General features: G+C 39.8%; 1 protein-coding gene across 3 annotated transcripts in view; it reads left to right on the top strand.

The window, feature by feature from the left end:
* Positions 1-16,868: 16,868 nt before the first annotated feature.
* Positions 16,869-22,142, top strand: part of LOC147631405 (arogenate dehydratase 1-like) — a 31,544-nt gene continuing 26,270 nt past the window's right edge. For 2 of the 3 annotated variants that reach the window (XM_086809803.1, XM_086809805.1), the window contains exon 1: positions 16,869-17,246. In XM_086809803.1, the coding sequence (XP_086665929.1) occupies positions 17,018-17,246 (229 nt within the window). In that variant the 5' untranslated portion in view covers positions 16,869-17,017. The remainder of the gene's footprint in view (positions 17,247-22,142) is intronic. The other variant, XM_086809804.1, reaches the window with a different exon arrangement.

Here is a 22,142-nt window from a genome sequence, read left to right as displayed (position 1 = left end):
ATATTTTATTATTTTGGAGGTCTTTTAGGAGAGAAATAAATCGAAAAATAGTGAATTTCTTACAGGGCCCCAAAATGAGCTCCCTTTTTCCCTAATGTCGTCCATCCAATTCAATGGATGGGCGATGGGCGATGGGGGGGGGATCTTCATTTTTCTTTCCCTCTCCATGAATTCGCCACACGGGCTATTTCCTTTTTATGCTCTAGCACACGGCATTGGCCACCAGGAGAAAACTTTGTAATGCACTGGGCTACTTTGTCTCCACCTGGTGAAGATTACTTTACCTGTTGAGAGCTACGCCCAGATAAAGGCATTACAAGCTTTTAATAATAAAAGCTTCACTTGATTTAAAGAGCTTTATAAGACTTATATTGCCCAGCTTTAGAAATATATTTAAGCTCTTGCTCATGGAGTGCATCGTGCGGTGATTAATCCGTAATTTTATATTAAGCTTATGATAAAAAGCTACATTGGGTTTAGTCAAAAGAAGCCTTATAAGCCTTTACTAGTAAAATTTAATTAAAAGCTTTTAAATATTAAAGCCTTTGTTTTAAGACTGTGCCGAATTATTTCTGGAAAAATTATGCACTTGAGTTTTGAGCTAACCTGGCACAGGACTCATATCTAGCTCGACATTCCATATGAGATAACAAACCCTATCTTTTCTCTTGTTTTAATTTTTCCTATTCCTTTTTAATTATCAAGAAATGGGTGAATATTTGCACCATCCTACTATTCAGGAATAGCTTGATTCTCTCCATATTCTTTTGAATCAAGAACGAGAGCATCAGGGGATGACTTTCAAGAACGACGTCTATCTAGAATGAACACAAATATGAATAATAAAGTTAAAATCTCACTGTGGGGGAATTCCCCTCATGAAGGAGGCGCCTATTTCACATGTGTGGTGGATTTTTAAACTCTCAAATAATGAGATATTTCATCTCTCCTCTCTCTTGTTTCAACTAGAACCAAAAAGTAAGCTAAACTGACCTAAAAATGGTCAAAAAATGACCAAAATGATCCGAAAAATTCTAGAATCAGTTTTCTCGGTTAGAGGCTCACTTTTTCCTATAAATAGAAGCCTCCCCTTTGTAAAAACCTAATAGTGTTTTATGCACTGTTACTCTACTCCTCCCTAGAGCCAAAAACATTAAATTCTTTGATAATTCACTTGTTTTTGACTATTTCCTCTACAAAAAATTGGTGGCCACTCTTGATCCAAGCAAGAATAGAACCCTCAATCCATCAAGCCAAATGATAGCTCACAAAACTCCATGTAAGTTAGAAATTCTAAATTTTTCTAATTCTATTCTATGGTTTTATGATTTCTTGCTTCTTTTAAATTAAAATAGGATGTTTTGCCTTGATGGGAAGGCTTCCCCCTTCTCTTCATTGAATTCAGCCCTTCTTTATCCAAGATGTGTAATCAATTCAATAGAGTTAAACTTTTCGTATTGTTCTCTCTTAAAAAAATGAGAATTGATTAGAGTGCTAATTTCATCTTGAGTTAAATTCTAAGTAGAATTAGAATTAGAGTGCTAATTTCATCTTGAGTTAAACTCTAAGTAGAATTAGAATGCAAAAGTTGAAAAATGGTTAGCCATACAAAGAAGGTTATGGCAAAATTTTCTTAAATTTTATAGAAATAAGTTTTATCTTTATGTTATTCAAAAAGAGTAATCCCTTCGTTTGTGTATTCTAAAAGTGTTATTTTCATTCTATGCATAGAAAGATGCATATTAAAAATATTTCTATTGTAAAAGCGTTATTTTCATTAGAATTAATTTCTATGCATAGAACGATGCATAATGGATTTTTTTATTTCAAAAGAGTAATTCTCATTGATTTTGATTTTATGCATAGAAGGATGCATAAAGGATTTTTTTTTCAAAAGAGTTATTCTCATTGATTTTGATTTTATGCATAGAAGGATGCATAAAGGAATTTATTTTTATTTCAAAAGAGTTATTCTCATTGATTTTGATTTTATGCATAGAAGGATGCATAAAGGAATTTATTTTTATTTCAAAAGAGTTATTCTCATTGATTTTGATTTTATGCATAGAAAGATGCATAAAGAAATTTATTTTTATTTCAAAAGAGTTATTCTCATTAAATTTTATTTATGCATAGAAAGATACATAAAGGAATTTTTTTTAATTTCAAAAGTGTTATTTTCCTTAAAATTGAATCTATGCATAAATAGATGTATAAAAGGATTTTTATAAAAGTGTTATTCCCTCAGAAGTTGATTTTTATAAAAGATGGTGGAATGGATGGATAGGCGTGATGTGAATCAGATAAATGTTAATGAATGGATGGATAGATGTGATGTGAATCAGATAAATGTGAATGAATGGATGGATAGATGTGATGTGAATCAAAAAAATGTGAATGAATGGATGTGGATGTATGTGAATAATGGAAGTGGATGTACGTGAAAGAATGGATGTGGATGTATGTATGTGAAAGAATGTATGTGAATGTATGTGAAAGGATAGATGTGGATGTGTATGTGATAAGTATGGATGTGGATGTATGTGAAAGGATAGATGTGGATGTGTATGTAATAAGTATGGATGTGGATGTATGTGGAAGAATATATGTGGATGTGAATGTGATGGATATGAACAAGAATAGAGGCAATGAGATGTGATGTAAATTGGATAGATATGAATGATAAAGGATGTGAATGAATGATATGGGATGTGAATGAATGTGTTAGCATGTGAATCAGAATGTGAATGAATGATAAGGGATGTGAACGAATGTGATAACCTGTGAATCGGGATGTGAATGAATGATAAGGGATGTGAATGAATGTGATGGCATGTGAATCGGGATGAGAATGAATGGTATGGGATGTGAATGGATGTGATGTGATGTGAATTAGGATGTGAATGAATGAGATGTGATGTGAAATGGATGTGATAATGTGCGATGTAAACTGGATAGATGTTAATGAATGTGATAGGATGAGATGTATGGGTAAATGTGAGTGGATGAGATGTATGGGTAAATGCGAGTGGATGAGATTTGATGAGGTTAATTGAGGAAAGAAGTGTTGAGATGAAAAATGATGTGATTAGATGAGAATGGGAATGCCTATAAAATGAATGTGGATTAAGTAATGTAGATTGATGCGGAAAGAAGAGAGATTCGTTATAGAAATTGTATTTATGACCTGTTTTTAAATGACTGTTTTATGTCAAGAATGCTGGGGAAGCATTTTGACCGTCTTATGAAAATGAGGTCGTGGAGACCTAGCTGATAAAATTGCAACAGCAGCTGACGGAGAGTCAACGGAGGACGTCTCACGTAGCAAGGTCGGCCGAGGTCTTGACCAACCTCGGTTTGATTTAAATGGTGAGCTTCCGGTACGGTGGATGAGGGACCGGGGAAGTGGCCTATGAGTGAAGCGCTAGGTTACCTGCAAAGGATCCTAGAGGGTGCTGACCATACGGTGCTCACGACGACGATACCCACACGTGCATCGCGGAAGATATTGGAACAAGGAGTAAGAGTTGTTTTCTAAATTCGGGCATGGATCTGGTTGATTGACCTTGCTGGTCCTCAACGGATGAGTCCATGGCTCTTTTATATAGATCCGTTGGTTGATCTTGCTGATCTTCAACGAAGATTCCATTTTGATATGTGAATATATTGCGGGTTATTATGAACTAGGAACTAGCAAAAAGGCCCCTGAGTGGATAGGTGGTGAGCGTTCTAGTTGCCAATGATGCCATAGGTACACCGATGAAGGAATGATTGGAAATAAGGAATCAACCGGAGATTTTGACGATTATGATCCGTGACACAATGGTTTCATTAAAAGATTGTTTTTAGAAGATGTTGATTCTGTGAAAAAGGCAATTTCATATTGGGTGTGTAAGTGGTGTGACTAGTTTTAAGTTTGCAGAAATTCTCGACTAGGGGGCCTCGAAACTCTTTTCCCTGGTACCTGGGACAAAACCTAACCAAATTCCTAATTGGATCCTATCACTACAGTGGTTGGGCGGTTGGCTAACCCATGGGTTAGGCTAGACTGATGGATCCCTAAAATGAGACTAAATTTCTGTTGGTAGGATAGATGAAGTAAATCCCGAATAAAAATTGTTCTATGGAAAAGAATCAACGGCTATGCCTCTCAATGAGGAAAAAAGCGTTTGTCTCTATGATCCAAGTGCAATCTTTCCCTTGATCTGACTATAGGACTTACAGGTTCGGTCAGATCAGTTTAGTTAGTTAAGGCTTTTGACTACGTTAGAGAAAATTTATCCTGGAGGAATCGCCTGTGCTTTTCGGGCAAGGGAAGTTTTTTCGAGTTCGGTTTTGGAAGAATCGATGGATTAGTCTCTTGTCTCGATATCCATGGGCGAGGCCCTGATGAGTGTGGGACCCTACCCCGCGCAAGAAGTGCTACTTCCGCTGTGCTAGCACCCCAGAGTTCGTTGCGCAGTGGGGTCAAGGATCTTACAGTTTGTATCAGAGCAATTTGGCTAAAGTGGATCAAGTGAGAAGCCAAGAATGTCATAAATTTATGAAGTAGTAGTAAAAGGTTGGAGTTGTGTGATGAAACTCATACAAATTGATATTCAGGAAATTCCTAATTTGATAATTGGGTCTTCAGATGGAAGTATTGCAATTGTATGGAATCCCTAACTTGCTTGAGGCCTAGATATGATGGTATTTACCTTATGATTCTAAGGACCCTGCCTACTCGTATATACCGAGCATGTAACTGCAGCTCTTTACTGGCAGTATATACGAGTAAATCTAAGATCTTGAAATTATAAGCTAAAATGCTATCCATATGATGAATTCGAATGATATGAATTTAAAATTCTGGTCGAGAATAGATAAGTTGAATTGGATTCTGATTGAAAAATTCTGGTCGAGAATAGATGAGTTGAATTGGATTCTGATTAAAAATGCTATCCAGATGATGAATTCGAATGATATGAATTTAAAATTCTGGTCGTCGAGAATAGATGAGTTGAATTGGATTCTGATTGAAAAATTCTGGTCGAGAATAGATGAGTTGAATTGGATTCTGATTAAAATGCTATCCAGATGATGAATTCGAATGATATGAATTTAAAATTCTGGTCGAGAATAGATGAGTTGAATTGGATTCTGATTGAAAATTCTTGGTTGAAAAGCGATAAACTGAGCAAAACCACAATGAGGATAAATGGGACGAGTCCGTGTGTTGATGTTTGTGTGACTGGAATGACGATAATGCCTTCAGCAAATCACTAAGGATTAGTGGATTGTGCTGTGTGACAGATTGCTACTGTTAACTCTTGACCCAGTGGATCAAGTTAAGGGATGACAAATTAAAAATCTATAAAATTGAAATCCCCCCATATGGAGGACTGTTCAGATGGAAATTTTAGGCTAGTAGACCATTATTGTGTTAAAGATAGACCATTATTTTAGGCTAATAGACCATTATTGTGTTAAAGATATGAATGGTATGTTTTGAATGAATTGTTATCTGATAATGGGAGTATGCATAAAGTGATGCATAAAAGAATTTTTATTATCGCCACACCCAAATACTCGCCACCCACCCCTGAATGAAGAACACCTGATGGCCAGTTTCATTCGGGGACTGAACGAACTTTTCAATATTTTGGTGAAGAACACCAAACTAGTTTCCATGGCCGAAGCAGTGTGGATGGCAAAGGATTTCTCCAAGGCCTTTGATGTCAAGGTCCCACCAAAGCCAACACCATCACCTTTCAAAAGATTATTAGTTCCAAAAGGTGATTCCAACCTTCCACCGCCTAAGAGATATCAGGGTCAATCCCAAGATAGGGGAAGTTCCAGAATGGAAGAATGTCCTTTTCCCGAAACTCAATCTCTTGGAATTTAACTTCAAAAGTTCCACCCCTGAACAAGCAAGTGAAATGCTATAACTGTCAAGATTTGGACATCGTAGTATGGATTGCTCAACTCCTTTTGGATCAAGGTTTTCATGGCAGGGAAATTAGGGATCAAGATTTTCATGGCAGGGAAATTAGGGATCAAGATTCCAGACTCTAGCTCCTTCCCTCCAGAGTAATCAAGTTTCTATCCCGCCAAATTCAGGGATCAAGATTCCAGACTCTAGCTCCTTCCCTCCAGAGTAATCAGGTTTCTATCCCGCCAAATTCAGGGAGATCCCAGAGGTAGACCCTCTTACCAACCTGCAGTTTCAATCCAAAGTAATGCAAGACCTCTGCTCATAATAGGGGAAGTCAAAGAGAGTTGTTCCCAAATCAGCCGTCCACTTCCAAGGCAGTAACGCTGGAAGTGATTGAAGAAGAAGATGAAGACAAAAGACATCATACTCCACCTACAAGATGAGGAAATCTCACGTTTTTTAAGTGGGGTAGGATGTAAGACTCCTCCCCCAGCCCCTAAAGATGTCCAATATCTCCCCCTGTAATCATTCCCCTTGTCAGAATATTAACAGATCTTATTTCTACCTATTTTGGCTTAGAGAGAGAAAATATTCTAGAGAGAGGTTATTCAAATTTTAGATATTTTTGGATGGAAAAATATCTCTTCTTATTAAAATAAATTCCCCCGAAACAGAAGTTCAAAAAGAAATTCGATGCATAAAGGAATTTATTTTTATTTCAAAAGAGTTATTCTCATTGATTTTGATTTTATGCATAGAAGGATGCATAAAGGAATTTATTTTTATTTCAAAAGAGTTATTCTCATTGATTTTGATTTTATGCATAGAAGGATGCATAAAGGAATTTATTTTTATTTCAAAAGAGTTATTCTCATTGATTTTGATTTTTTGCATAGAAAGATGAATAAAGGAATTTATTTTTATTTCAAAAGAGTTATTTTCATTGATTTTGATTTATGCATAGAAAGATGCATAAAGGAATTTATTTTTATTTCAAAAGAGTTCTTCTCATTGATTTTGATTTTATGCATAGAAAGATGCATAAAGGAATTTATATTTATTTCAAAAGAGTTCTTCTCATTGATTTTGATTTTATGCATAGAAAGATGCATAAAGGAATTTTTTTTATTTCAAAAGAGTTATTCTCATTAAATTTTATTTTATGCATAGAGAGATGTATAAAGGAATTTATTTTTATTTTGAAAGTGTTATTTTTCTTGAAGTTGAATCTATGCAAACATAGATGTATATAAAAGTGTTATTCCCTTAGAAGTTGATTTTTATAAAAGAATGAATGGATGCATAGAGGTGATGTGAATCAGATAAATGTGAATGAATGGATGGATAGATGTGATGTGAATCAAATAAATGTGAATGAATGGATGGATAGATGTGATGTGAATCAGATAATGTGAATGAAGAATGGATGGATGGATGTGGATGTATGTGAAGAATGGAAGTGGATGTATGTGAAAGAATGGATGTGGATGTATGTATGTGAAAGGATGGATGTGGATGTATGTGAAAGGATAGATGTGGATGTGTATGTGATAAGTATGGATGTGGATGTATGTGAAAGGATAGATGTGGATGTGAAGTATGGATGTGGATGTGAATGTGATGGACATGAACAAGAATAGAGGCAATGAGATGTGATGTAAATTGGATAGATATGAATGATAAAGGATGTGAATGAATGATATGGGGTGTGAATAAATGTGTTAGCATGTGAATCAGGATGTGAATGAATGATAAGGGATGTGAATGAATGTGATAACCTATGAATTGGGATGTGAACGAATGTGATGGCATGTGAATCGGGATGAGAATGATTGGTATGGGATGTGAATGGATGTGATGTGATGTGAATGAATGAGATGTGAATCAGGATGTGAATGAATGAGATGTGATGTGAAATGGATGTGATAAGATGCGATGTAAACTGGATAGATGTTAATGAATGTGATAAGATGAGATGTATGGGTAAATGCGAGTGGATGAGATCTGATGAGGTTAATTGAGGAAAGAAGTGTTGAGATGGAAAATGATGTGATTGGATGAGAATGGGAATGCTTATGAAATGAATGTGGATTAAGTAATGTAGATTGATGTGGAAAGAAGAGAGATTCGTTATAGAAATTATATTTATGACGACCTGTTTTTAAATGATTGTTTTATGTCAAGAATGCTGGGGAAGCTTTTGACTGTCTTGTGAAAATGAGGTCGTGGAGACCTAGCTGCTAAAGTTGCAACAGCTGAAGGAGAGTCAACGGAGGACATCTCGTGTAGCAAGGTTGTTTGGCCGAGGTCTTGACTAGCCTCGGTTTGATTTAAATGGTGAGCTTCCAGTATGATGGATGAGGGACCAGGGAAGCGGCCTATGAGTGAAGCGCTACGTCACTTGTAAAGGATCCTACAGGGTGCTGACCATATGATACTCGGGCTCTGGGGTCGCCGATGATACCCACACGTGCGTTGTGGAAGATATTGGAACAAGGAGTAAGAGTTGTTTTCTAAATTCGGGCATGGATCTGGTTGATTGACCTTGCTGGTCCTCAACGGATGAGTCCATGGCTCTTTTATATGGACCTGTTGGTTGATCTTGCTGATCTTCAATGGAGATTCCATGGTTCTTTTATATGGATCCGTTGCTGATCTTCAATGGAGATTCCCTTTTGATATGTGAATATATTTCCGGTTACTATGAACTAGGAACTATCGAAAAGGCCCCTGACTGGATAGGTGGTGAGCGTTCTGGTCGCTAATGATGCCATAGGTACACCGATAAAGGAATAATTGAAAATAAGGATTCAACTTGAGATTTTGATGACTATGATCAGTGACACAATGGTTGCATTAAAAGATTGTTTTTAGAAGATGCTGATTCTGTGAAAATGACAACTTCATATTAGGTCTGTACGTGGTGTGACTAGTTTTAAGTTTGCACGAATTTTCGGCTAGAGGGCCTGGGAACTCTTTTCCCTAGTACCTCAGACAAAACCTAACCAAATTCCTAATTGGATCCCATCACTACAATGGTTGGGAGGTTTGCTAACCCATGGGACTGGATGGGGTAGGGCTGGGCTGATGGATCCCTAAAATGAGACTAAATTTTTGTTGCTAGGATAGATGAAGTAAATCCCGGATAAAAAATTGTTCTATGGAAAAGAATCAATGGTTGTGCCTCTCAATGAGGAAAAAAGTGTTGGTCTCTATGATCCAAGTGCAATCTTTCCCTTGATCTGACTATGGGACTTACGGGTTCGGTCAAATCAGTTAGTTAGTTAAGGCTTTTGACTACGTTGATTCGAGCACAACTCGAGGTGTCTCCATTGTATATTGGGGACGTGCCTTATGCATGACAGCAAAGGGTGGTAATCCTACATTAAGTTATCCATTAAGGAGAACACTCATCACTTCAAACAATTCAAGATCTCCACTCAATTGGGCGGTTATAGTTGTACTTGTTTGTGAGGTCATAAAATCTAACAATTTGGGGATGTTCAATTGCAAATTCATGACCTCCTTTTCATAAAAAGGTGTCGGTGAGAGTGGAAAATCCATCTCCGAGATGGTGGGCTCAGGGTTTCCATACATCAGGGATCAAACTATGAGTGGTGAAGGCCTCAATCTCTTCCATGATGACACTTGGCACATTTAGAGGTTTGTGAATCTCAGTAGAGTAGACGTTAAGGTAGTAGGGTGTACAATATCTGAGACTCTCGCTTGGATTTTGGTTCGAGCTCCTCTCATGTTTTCGTAACTACCCCAGCAAAACTGTGGTGATAAGTCCACAAATGGTGTGGAAGAGATGAGTGTTCCATTCACTTGGGTTCATATACTTGCTTGTTGGAATCCTTTTTTCTATATCTTTTATTTTTTATATTTTCTTTTTGTGTGTAAGTAGTAAGTGTTTATGTGCTTTGTGAGAATCTAAGTGTCGTGAAAGTGTGGGTGTGTGCATGTGTGCAAATGGAAAGTTAGTATGGTTAGGGTGTGCAAAATAAAAATAAAAATAAAAAGTAGATGGGTTGGCTAGGGAAGAAAGGTGATGTTAGAAGTGGATAAGGGTTAGTGGGTGGGAGTTAATAAGTTTGGTAGGAGGGTTAGGGGGATAGGATAGGTGGGAAAGGGGGAAGAATTCAAAAAATTGGGGGACGTTTGGAAGGGATCCAAAAGGGGAGAAGGTAGGTTAGGGGAAAAAACAAAACAAAAAAATTAAAGGGGGCCCCACTTGGAAGGGATCCGAGGGGGTAGGTGAGTTAGATTTTGATTTTATTTTTTATTTTTTTTAAAAACTTTATTTTTAATGGCCTTCGCCTGTTTCTTCATGGCTTTCTCTCGTTGCGGGGCGTCGGGTTGTGGTGGGGAGCCCGTTATCCTCCCCACCTCTTCCTTTGCTCATCTTCTGATGCTGTGCTCGCCCTTGCTTCTGATGCTGTGCTCGTCGAGCTGTGGTGGGGAGCGCATAATCCTTCCCACCCATCACTTGCTTTCTCTGTGGTGTGCTGCATGAAACCCAGAGGAGTAAGAGGAGTCTGATAGGTGGGGGTCATATAGGTGACGTATGAGTCAAGGGTGCCACTAGTCTAGTCATTTATGAGGATATCCCCTTGCTCTAGGTTGCATTGGCAAAGTAGAGGAAGACACAAGAAATCGAGGATTTTAGGTGAAGGTTCCTCTTTCTGTGACCCTAGCAGCAGTTGATATAGATGTGTTAACTAGGCCTGGAGCCATTATTGTAGGAATTGATGCAACCATGGTTGCCATAGTTGTGACCGAGTGTATGAAACTAATGGACCATGTTGCGTGGTTAGTCTCACAGGTGGTGCTATTATGAGTGGTGTAGTACCCAATACCACAAAGTTTGAAATTGTGTTAACAGCATCATGAGTGGATTGCCATAGTTGTGACCGAGTGTATGAAACTAATGGACCATGTTGCGTGGTTAATCTCACAAGTGGTGCTATTATGAGTGGTGTAGTACCCAATACCACAAAGTTTGAAATTGTGCTAACAGCATCATGAGTGGATACCTCTCTACGGTCTCAAAATGTGAAGCCCATGCTAGCAGACTCTTGGAGCCCCGTGTAACCTTGAGGAATAATAGCAATTGGGACTTAGTCCATCGTGTAGCCAAGCATCACCACATATGTGGGATCAGTAGGCTTATTGATGTTGTCTCCATCTCACTCAAGGTAGGGCCTCACGCATTGCTTGTCCCAACTTGTGTCATGAAAAATTGCATGGGCTTGGTGATTCCCTGTCTAAGCCTTTCTTGCTCTACAATAGCTTGAATACATTCCACGACCATACGAGGTGCTCTTCTCATTTGTGGAAGTAGAAACGGCTTGCTTGATTTCCTCCCAGCTAATAGCATAAATAAGGACTGTAGCCAGGGTCTGCCAAGGTTTCCTAGGTTGCATCGAATTCCTAGCTCTCACTTTGCGGTCTCATCGATGTCGGTGTCGATGTGTGCGCTGTAATGTCGACGGCAATCTCTTGCACACTGTGGTGTTCAAGCTAGTCAAAGAGATGACCAACGCACTATAGTGGCGCGAGTCGACGATGCAATGTGGCGATGTGGTAGCGATGCTTCTTTTGGTAGCGCAAGGGGTGGCCCCAGCTGCCCCTTAAGCAAAGAAAGAGAGAGAGAAGGGGCTTACTATGCTACCTCACCCCCTTGTTGGAATGCGGCTACAAACCCGCGGCTCGCCGTCCGCCCCCTTGGTTACTGGCTGAAATGAAACGATAGAGAGAGAGAGAGAGAGAGAGAGGGGGGGGGGGGGATCCCTACGCCCTTCTCCTCCCAACTGCATATACCAAGAGAGAGAGAGATAGAGAGAGCCTTCTCATCGCCTTTCTTCCTCTCAACTACAAATACAAGGAGAGAGAGGGAGATGCTTGGTGTTACGCTTCTGTGGAGCTGTCAGCCCCCTCTTTGGTTACCCCCTCTCTTTGGCTTCACCTTGGCTGTCGGCTTCTCTCTCCCCTTGGTTGCCAATATGAAGAGAGAGAACGAGCGAGAGAGAGAGAGAGAGAGAGAGAGAGAGAGAGAGAGAGAGAGAGAGAGAGAGAGAGAGAAGGTTCTCATTACACTACTCCTCCTTGGCTATAAGCAGAGCTGGACCGAGAGAGAGATATATATATGTGTATCATGGGCTGCTCCCCTCTTCTTTGTTGTTCGTTGAAAATGTGTGTGTGTGTGTGTGTGTGTGTGTGTGTGAGAGAGAGAGAGAGAGAGAGAGAGAGAGAGAGAGAGAGAGAGAGAGAGAGAGAGAGAACTCCTCATGCACTTCTTCCTCCTAGCTGCACATATAAATATAAATATATATATATATATATATATATATAGAGAGAGAGAGAGAGAGAGAGAGAGAGATTGTGCCTTCTCCTTCCCGACTGAATAACAAAGAGAGAGAGAGAGAGAGAGAGAGAGAGAGAGAGAGAGAGAGAGAGAGAGAGAGAGAGAGAGAGAGAGAGAGAGAGAGAGAGAACTTGTGCTTTCTCCCTCCTCCTTGGTTGCAGGCCGATTTGAAGCTGCTCCCCCCTTTGGCTATTGTAATCTGTAAAGGAGAGAGAGAGAGAGAGCTAAAGTGCACTTCTCTCCCTTGCTATGCAATGAAAATGAGAGAGAGAGGGAAAGCTCTCTGTTGCACTAAAACCAAGAGAGAGAGAGAGAGAGGGAAAGCTTTGTTGTTTCTTCCTCTTCTCTACACACACACACACACACACACATTGTCTAAGCTTCTCCCTTCTCTCTTTCTTCTCTCTTCTCTCTTCCCCAAGGTATAATTATGGTTCTTTTTGCTTCCTCTCCACCACCATACACACACACAATTGTGATCTACTGTCTAAGAGAGATAAGGGATAAGATTTATTATTAAAATAATTAAGCTCCTACCCTTTGAGTGGACTCAACCCCGATTCATGCGGGTGATGGGAATTGTTGCGGGTGATGGGAATTGTTGCGGACCTAGCTTTGATACTAATCTTATGTGCCTGAGCGACAACGCATGGATGTCGGAGGAGAAGAGCTATGGATCACCACCCAATATAGAGAGAACGGGGATAAGGTTCCCCACTGTTAGGTATATATGGTGGCCTATCTGCCCACACATACCCGACCGCCCGTCGTGGTACTACGCCCGGGCACCCTCTCCCCTGAACCCCGGCTCACTTGCCACCCATGCTCTGGCAGGCAATCTCAAAGCTAGCCGAGCTCCTCGTAGCTTCGCTACGGGCTACGTAACAACTTGCTTACTCATTTTGTGGCTTACAACATATGAATTGATTAGGTTAGGGTAGTGGTTGGATCTCCTTGCTCAGTGTTGCTGCTTGCTTGAGATCTCCTTGCTTGTGCTTGAGATCTCCTTGCTTGTGCTTGATGAAGATATGCTTTATATCAATGTCGTGTCCTTATACGCATTGTTGAATGCTTCTTGGCTCTTGGTCTTTGCTCTTTGGCTTGACTCTTTGGCTCTTTGACTGCTTGTTCTTGCTTGTCTTCATGTCCACCTTTTGGCATTGTCTTCTTCATTGTGCCTTTGGTGTAGACTTTGTCTTTGATGCCACTTGATGCTTCTACTTGGTGTTTTGATTCTTTCTTCTTGATTTCCTTATGTTCTTTTGATGTATTTAGTATGGATGCCATGCTTTATGTTGTGGTTATCTCATGCACTTGTGCTTTGGGCATGCTTAAAATCGTGCTTTGTGCATCCATGCTTTGCTTTGTGAGGTGCTTGATTTGCCTCAGGATATGTGACCCTTCCCAATGCTTAATGCCATGTGTGTGATCTCTTTTGAGTATCAATGGTAGTTCCCACTTAGCAAATAGACTTAGATTTCAAGCTTAATGTAATGGATTAGGTGCAAACTATGTGTTAACGTTGTGAAAAAATAAATAAGGAGTGCAAATACAAAGATTAATGCAATGAGAGAGATTATGAGAGGCTTAATATGCAAATGATGATTCCTTAAGGCTTAAATCAACCCAACTTTGTAATTTTAATCTTAAATTAGCTCAATTTATGTTAATTGACTGTTAATGATACTAATTAGGCTTTAATCCTTGATTAACAGCTGAATTTGGAGTGTTAAATTGAGCTCAGAGAAGGCAACATTCATGGGGCTTTTTACATGAGAGTTTTTCCCTTAATGAGTAAATAAGGCACACAAAAAATAACCAGCTCAATCCATGCCAAAACGTGCCAATTGACTGTAGATCAACAACTAGTTTTTTCTTTCTAGAAGCGTGACCCGTGGATGAAATCACATGAGATTCACACTGTACACTCTTTGTATCATTGGCAACAAGCTCCTAAAATGAATTGCCCCAATTTAAAGCACAAACGGTGTATGGTTCAAAAAACCAATTGGCAGGGTGACGACCTATTCGCTCTATGGACATCGATTTTCGCTAATTCCCTTAGGTGTAGGAGTCATCTAGGGCTTATGATTGTTCTCCTAAAAGCTCAATGCAATTGGTTGCTTGTATGAGGAGAATAAGCTCATGCAAATCTTGGCCACAAAGGAGAAAGAGTGGATAAGATGTGATTAGTGACTCATTGATTAATTAGTGAAGAGATTAAGCTAATGTGAGCTGAGAGAATGATTTGGAGAAGCTTAAAGAGGAGAGGGAGGCCCTAATACCATGTCAAAAGATTGAACATGACACCTCAAGCATGCATGGCTATGGTGTGATTAAAGAACACTAATCCTATGGTGGGTGTAGTCTAATTAACAACATAATGATGAACCTAATTACTTACGCAAGCTTGACTCGAGCACAATTAGGTTACAAGATGGAAACTTGTACTCATAGAGAGGCTTGAGAATTGCTTCATTTTTCATTGCTTGAAATGGTCCCCTTTTATATGTGAAGGTAAACCCTTGGGCTTGTACATCAATGTGGGATAATTCAGCTTTGCTCTAGCTGGGACAATATCTTCTTTAGCTTACTCAACTCACTCCCTACCTCTTTCTTGTGCTCAATGGCACTACATTTCTCAACACCTTTGTGTAACTTCTAATAAGGATATGCAATGTAGTGTTAACTACCTTGACTCAGAAAGAATTTGGCATTAATTTCCCTTTATGCATACTCTGTAACATCTTCATAATTGTGTGATTCTTGTCCTTTGCAATACCATTTTATTTGCGGAGTATGAGCAACTGCTAAATCTCACTTGATCTCGTAGTAGTAAGCATTGTATTCACTTGATGTGAATCCTCTTCCGCAGTATGTTCAAAACTTCTTTATTCTCTTTCTTGTCTCATTCTCTACCAAGCTATGCTATATTTTAAATTTTCTAAAAGCTTCAACCTTTTTCAAAAGCAAAAACACTGATATCTTCCTACTAAAGTCATTGATTCAATAATAAAAAATAGGAAAAACCACCCAATGTAGTGGTTGGTAGTTTTCCATAAAGATCTACATGGACAAGCTCTAGAGAAGGCTTGGTGATTCCCACCGTCGCCACATCTAATCTTACAGATTCTTTATCCACAATATGAACTGCTCTGCTCTTTCTCCTTCATAATGCTTTTTTGCTACAAGCTGATCCTTAAGGTTTTGTATCATCCTTGTCTAATTCCTCTCAACCTTGTGGTTGGAATGTATATTAGTTAGATATCAAGACTACCTTCTTGAATGGTGATTTTACAGAAGGAGTTTTATGTATCTCAATCTCATGGTTTTATTGGGTGGTTTTATTATGAGGAGGGATAAGAGTATGCAAAATCAAGATCATCATCAAATCGATGACATTGGTGATGATGGCACATAACGTATCTATATTCCTTCACCTCCATGTTAAAGGATGCGAAGGATCTATTGGTATGTCTACTCTATGTCTATAACAGATCTATTGGAACTAGAGGAGGACCTAGCTTTGCATCAACCCTAGTTTTGTGGTCTCCCACAACTCATATAAATCGAGAATGGACCTAATCTTGAACTTTCAGATAGTGTAATTTGTCCCATCCAACTTTCCATCACTGTTTAAACGGTGGAGAATGGACACGATCGTTTTCTTTATAGGTTAGGGCATCTCCTTCAAATAGCAAACTGCCAACACAAGCTTTACCTAGAGCCTAAGCTCTGATTACAATAATGGAAGCAAAATCTTCACAATTTTTGAAAGAAGTAGAGAATATTACTGCTTGCAAACTTTGATTACAAAAACTAATGGTTATCCACCCACCTGTGTGCTATGAGAGTAAGGAGTGCGAAAATCCATTCTCTACACTTTCAACATTAAAAGTGATTTTTAAAAGTGAAGGGCACGTTTTCTTGTGTTTATAAATTTAAGGAGAGAATTGTGCCAATTCTCCACCACCATACCTCGTGTATGGTCTTTTTCTTCCCTCCCCCCCCCAACTAAGACACACATGCACAAACGAATCGTTGTTGTAATAAAAACGATTAACTCAATCAAGGACTAATGTTGGTTAATATGTTGTGCAAAGATTATGTGAGAGTCTTCTTCTATATTCAATGATTGGAGCATCGATCTTGTTCATGATACTCAAAATTTTAACAAGTCGTTCTCTGTTTTTGTGTTGATGGAGCAATTGAAATCAACTTTTTTAAATTATATTCGTATGTTATTCAACAAAGTTGTCTATGTTTCTACTTATCAACATTGAAAATGAATTGTGAACTTGGAAGTGCCGTGTGAATGTAGATCGATTCACAAATGTGTGATTTCCAAACATAATACATGCGATTTCATTAATTAGGCTAGTTCATGAAACTATGACCCAATCAAAAAGGGATTTAGAAAGTACCAATTCATATAAAATGCTCTGATATTCTATGACTCAATAAGGAGTTAACATACTCTCAAATTTATGCACCTTCCTAGTAATGTTTATTTTATTAGTAAGTACAACCAGTGACCAAATGCAGTTGGAAGGAAACAGTTGACTTTGGTTTGACTTTGGTTTAAATCTGTTTGTTGGTAGAAGCTGTTTGTTGGTAGACACTTGAAAAAGTCCAACTCAGGGGTTCTCTTCTTAAAGAAGCAGCTCGCTTTGCACATAGCATGTACAACTTCAGAGTTTTGGGCTTGAATCTAGGGTTAGCGTAAAGCCATAGCCATGACTCTGCATCATGTCGCCCCGCACAGTGAAGCTTCCCACCTTCCTCCTCTCCCCTCCATGGCTTGCCCTCCCAATCCCCTACGGCAGCCAAACCCCCTCCCCCTGTGTGGTCTCCATAGCCGTTGTTCCTCCGAAGAAGACATGCAGAAGCTGCAGGAGAATGCACTTCAGCTCAAGAGCTGCAATGGCCCTGACCACGGCTCCAGAGACCTTATCGCTCTGCCAAGTAAGTCTACCCCCCTCCTCAGTGGAGCAACCAGGCGGCTTTTTTAGCCAATAGCTGTTTATGGAAACACTCCAAAAATGTGCTGAGAAGGAGAATTTCTTCAAAACTGCGTTTCACACTCTTTTTTTTTTTTTTGGGAAGAGAATCTCTCTCTCTCACACACACACACACACACACACACACACACACACATAAAGATATAAGGTAAGGGCTGGCATGTTGGCTTTACCACTTGGGCTAGAGCCTGCTGCCAAATTCAGGTGTTTTATGACAGTATATATCAGCTTATATGACACAAATTTTAAAATATGTTCTATGCTTTCATGGTTAGAGAAGACCAACCTATAATAATACTATAGCAATCCGATTCCCATACCTCGCTTTTGGGTTAAAAAATCAACCAGAAAACATTCCCTTAGCTAGGGTTGTTTTTTAAACTTGCCTTCGCAAAATAGTGGCGATCCAGTTTTCTGCTCAGCTGAAAAGTGAAGAAAAAATATGACTATGCTTGAGATATCGCTTACAGCTTTTCGTTGTAGGTAAAAGATTCACTTAAGATAATGGCTGCTTTTATCTGTGTGCTTTCACATCAGGTGGCCTCACATATACCAACTCTTTGGCAAGAGCTAAGGCAGGAAGTTTCTTCTCACTTAGCAATGGGGTGTCTTACCTCTACCATGAGTTGCAGTACATGCCTCTTTTTGAGAGTTGCAAGGTTTCCTTAGTTGGGATATCCCTGTTGGAGATGCCATTTTGTTTTCCCTTCCTCAACATGTATGGTTAATCATCTATATGAGCATCATTACCCAGAGGCAAGTTATAATGAGGCTGTTCTTGAAGTCGAATCAATTTGGCATCTGTTGTGTCCCATCCATGAGGAGGACCTCTTTGTGCATGGTTCGTGTATAGGCATCACAAAAAACTTCCCTTTCCAAGGGATTCTTTACAATGTGAAACATAGTAGGAAATCTTCGAGGACCATGACCACCCAAGAGTATGAGCGAAACGAATTGCTCAAGACATTTACGGTCGAAGACCTCACATGTCACATTGGTATCAGAGCGTTACAGGGTAACCAGCCTTAGATCATGTTCATTCCATCAATCATTCAGTCAGACATCATGTTAATTGCTTCCGCACAGTTAAACCCAGTTCTCAAAATCTTGCAGGCCACCCTTAGGGATTTTCCCTTAGGTATGCATTAGTAACCCATCCATCTGCATTCTTGCACAGCATATAGGGTTGCACATGGCTTGCATAGTAGTCATCTTAGCAGTTAGTCTTGCATCTGCAAGGCATACATGTTGCCCATGAACTCTCTAGGAAAGAATGACATCCATCATTAAAGGAGCACATAAGTTTTGGGCTTCAACTGGCAGCAGTAGCAGGGGGTTTCTCTTCCACAGAAGAAGGAAGTTTGCTCCAACATCGCCTCAGGAGGTTCAGAGCTTCAGGAACGACGGAGATGGTAGGTGAAAGGTTTCCACAGGCAGGTCAGGGGTGACTCAGGTATTTCCAAGCAGTTTTAGCAGCATTTGCCATTCAGTTCCCGCAGTACATAGAGTCTTGGCTCAAAGGATTTCACTCCTACAGACGACCTTAGTCCCGGCAGTAGAAGACAGAAGGGGGGCAGTGGTTCGGAGGAGAAGGATCCCCAGAGGAGTCGAAGGTTGCCAGGTATACCACCCAGCAACAGTTTAGCAGCGGGGAATGTCACGTTTACACCATTCAGGTGTACAGTGACATGGCATCATTTTAGCATCATAAGTATCATCAGGATTTATCACGCATTATTCAGGCATTTAAATGAATGTTTTCAGCATGTACCACATGGTATGAATTAGATTCAGCATGGTAGCATCACATTAGCCATATAGACCAGCATTTGGGGCTTGTGGAGCCGACAGCATTTACAGCCAAGTTAGCATTTTATGCTATTTATTTGTCCAAAGTTGTTGGCCGACAGCAGTATGCTGGCCGACCAGCCTTATTTGAGCTATATAAAGCAGGCGCCTCTATTCCTCACACCATCCCAGCATTCAGCAAAGTGTCTCCAGCGTTTCTCCTCCAGGAAGCCTTGGGAGCAGCATATTCAGCCACGCATCAGCATTCAGTACATCATCTTCAGCAAACGCATCTATCTCCTCAGCGTTTCCTTCCCAGGTAACAGGAGTACATCTGCGTTTCAGCATCCCATCAGCATTGCTTCAGTCCCAAAGCCATCCCTTCAGCGTTTCCTTCCCAGGAGACAAGGGAAAGACAGTGGGACAGCAGTTCATTCAGCATATTAGTATATTCAGCATATAGGCAGCATATTCAGCATCATAGATCTATTCAGATCTCATTGTAACCGCATTCATCATTTAATATAGCTGCATTGCATTGACACATATTTGTCTATCTCTTAAACATCATTAAGTGCAGTTTAGTTAGACTAAGGTTGTGTTTACTACGGTCGAAGACCTCACATGTCACAACTCACATGAAAAGCATTGTGAATCTTTCAATGACTAGGTAAAGCAAGCCTGTAGGACACTTCATTGATCTTTTGAATCACCTTGAAGGGTCCATAATAGCGAGGAGAAAGCTTAGGATATGATCCTTCTCGTCCTGGCCTCTTTCGAAGCCTGGCTTTCTCAAATTTCAGCAAAACCCAATCACCTTCTTTGACTTCCATGTCCCTTCTATGCTTGTCAGCAGCCATTTTATGCTTGTCCTGAGATCTTGCAATGGCTGTCCGGACTTGACCAAAGGCAACATCCAAGTCACGAACATATTCATTAGTTGGAAAAATCTCATCCTTGGTACGAAGGATGGGTGGCAATACCACTCTGCCATAAATAATCTCAAACGGAGCCTTTCCCGTGGAAGCATGGATCGTATTGTTGTAGGCAAACTCAACAAGTGGAAGATACTTCTCCCATGCACTCTTTTGATGTGCCACATAACACTTCAATAAATCCAACACGGCGGAATTTGCAGCTTCACTTTGGCCATCCGTTTGGGGATGATAAGCTGATGAAAACTCAAGCTTAGTATCCATATTATCAAATAAAGCCCTCCAAAAGAGGCTTGTAGTCCTGGGATCTCTATCCCCAACAATGGATTTAGGCATTCCATGATGCTTGAAAATATTAGCAAGAAAAAGCTTTACCATATGATCAGCTTTAATGGTTTTCTTGACGGGCAAGAAATGAGCTTGCTTGCTAAACTTGTCCACAATGGTCCAAATAGCATCATTCCCATGCTGGGATCTAGGCAAATCCATAATAAAATCCATAGTAATACTTTCCCAAGGTTGCGAGGGAATAGGCAATGGCTGAAGCAAACCTAGAGGTTTTTGCCTGTCAAATTTCACCTTTTGGCAAGTAATACATGCACGCACATAAGCCTCAATGTCTTTACGCATGCTTGGCCAAAAGAAATATCTCTAAATCATACGTGTAGTAGGCATAATACCTCTATGACCGGCATAAGGTGGAGCGTGACATTCGTCCATAACCTTTGGACGCAAATCCTTCACCACACATAGGCAATTATCCTTCATAAGATAACCCTTGTTGATAACATAAGAGGCATGTGAATGACCAGCCATCAAATCAGTCCATATATGGCAAAAATCAGCATCCAAATGATACAAATCTCGCATAGCAGATAGGTCGCCATGAGAGGCCACTGAGACTGCAGCTACATAAGGCCTCCTGGATAATGCATCGGCCACCACATTTTTCTTTCCTGGAGTATGCACAATCTGAAAATGAAACATGGAAAGAAAGTTTGCCATTCTCATCTGCTTCTCTGAAAGCTTTGTTTGAGATAGAAAGTATCTCAAGCTTTGATGATCTGTCTTGACTACAAATTCAGCCCCAAGAAGATAATGTTTCCATATCTTTAAGGCGTGAATTACAGCCAAGAGCTCTTTCTCATAGATATCCATATGAAGCTCGGCATCATGCAAACGACAGCTCTCGTATGTAACTGCATGTCCTTCTTGATTTAGGACAGCTCCAATACAATCACCACAAGCATTACATTCAACGACTAATGACTTGTGCAAGTCAGGAACAATCAATACTGGACCACATATAATAGCATGCTTGAGCTGCAAGAAAGCATCCTGTTCCTTTGAAGTCCATTTGAAAGTGATTTTCTTCTTTGTGACATCATGTAGAGGAGTGGCAATCATGGCGAAATGCCTTATGAAACGCCTGTAATACGAACATAATCCCAGAAAACTACGTACTTGATGTACGTTTTGCAATTCGGGCCAATTGCGAATGGTCTCTATCTTTGCAGGATCCATTGTAACTCCATCTTTGCAGGATCCATTGTAACTCCATCTTTGGATACAATATGACCCAAATAATGAATCTCTGAAAGGAAAAACTCACTTTTCTTGGCATTAATGAAAAGTTTATGCTTCCGCAACTCTTCGAATACTGTGACCAAATGAGTTCTGTGTTCCTGCTTATTCTTGGAGAAAACCAAGATATCATCAAAGAATACTCTTGTGAATTTGCGATGGGGTCGGAATATCCTATCCATCATACGATTAAACGTAGCAGGAGCATTGGTGAGACCAAAAGGCATTACCAAAAATTCATATAATCCGAAGGCTGTCCTGAATGCAGTTTTATGAACATCTTGTGGCACCACTCGTATCTGGTGATAACCACTCTTCAAATCAAGTATGCTAAAGCAAGCCGAGCCATCAAGCTTATCCAAAATATCATCAATTGGCGGAATTGGGAATCTGTTCTTGATGGTAAGCTTGTTCAAAGCTCTATAGTCCACACACATACGGAATGATCCGTCCTTCTTTTGAACAAGAAGCACAAGGGAGCAATAAGGTGAGGAACTGGGCTGAACCAAACCTTTCTCTAAAAGCTCGTTTAC

This window comes from Cibotium barometz, chromosome 15 (assembly GCF_041138505.1).
Source record: "Cibotium barometz isolate CiBa-2024 chromosome 15, ASM4113850v1, whole genome shotgun sequence".
Lineage (NCBI taxonomy): Eukaryota > Viridiplantae > Streptophyta > Polypodiopsida > Cyatheales > Cibotiaceae > Cibotium > Cibotium barometz.
The sequence above is the reverse complement of the archived record's forward strand: the minus strand, read 5'-3'. Positions and strand labels throughout refer to the sequence as shown.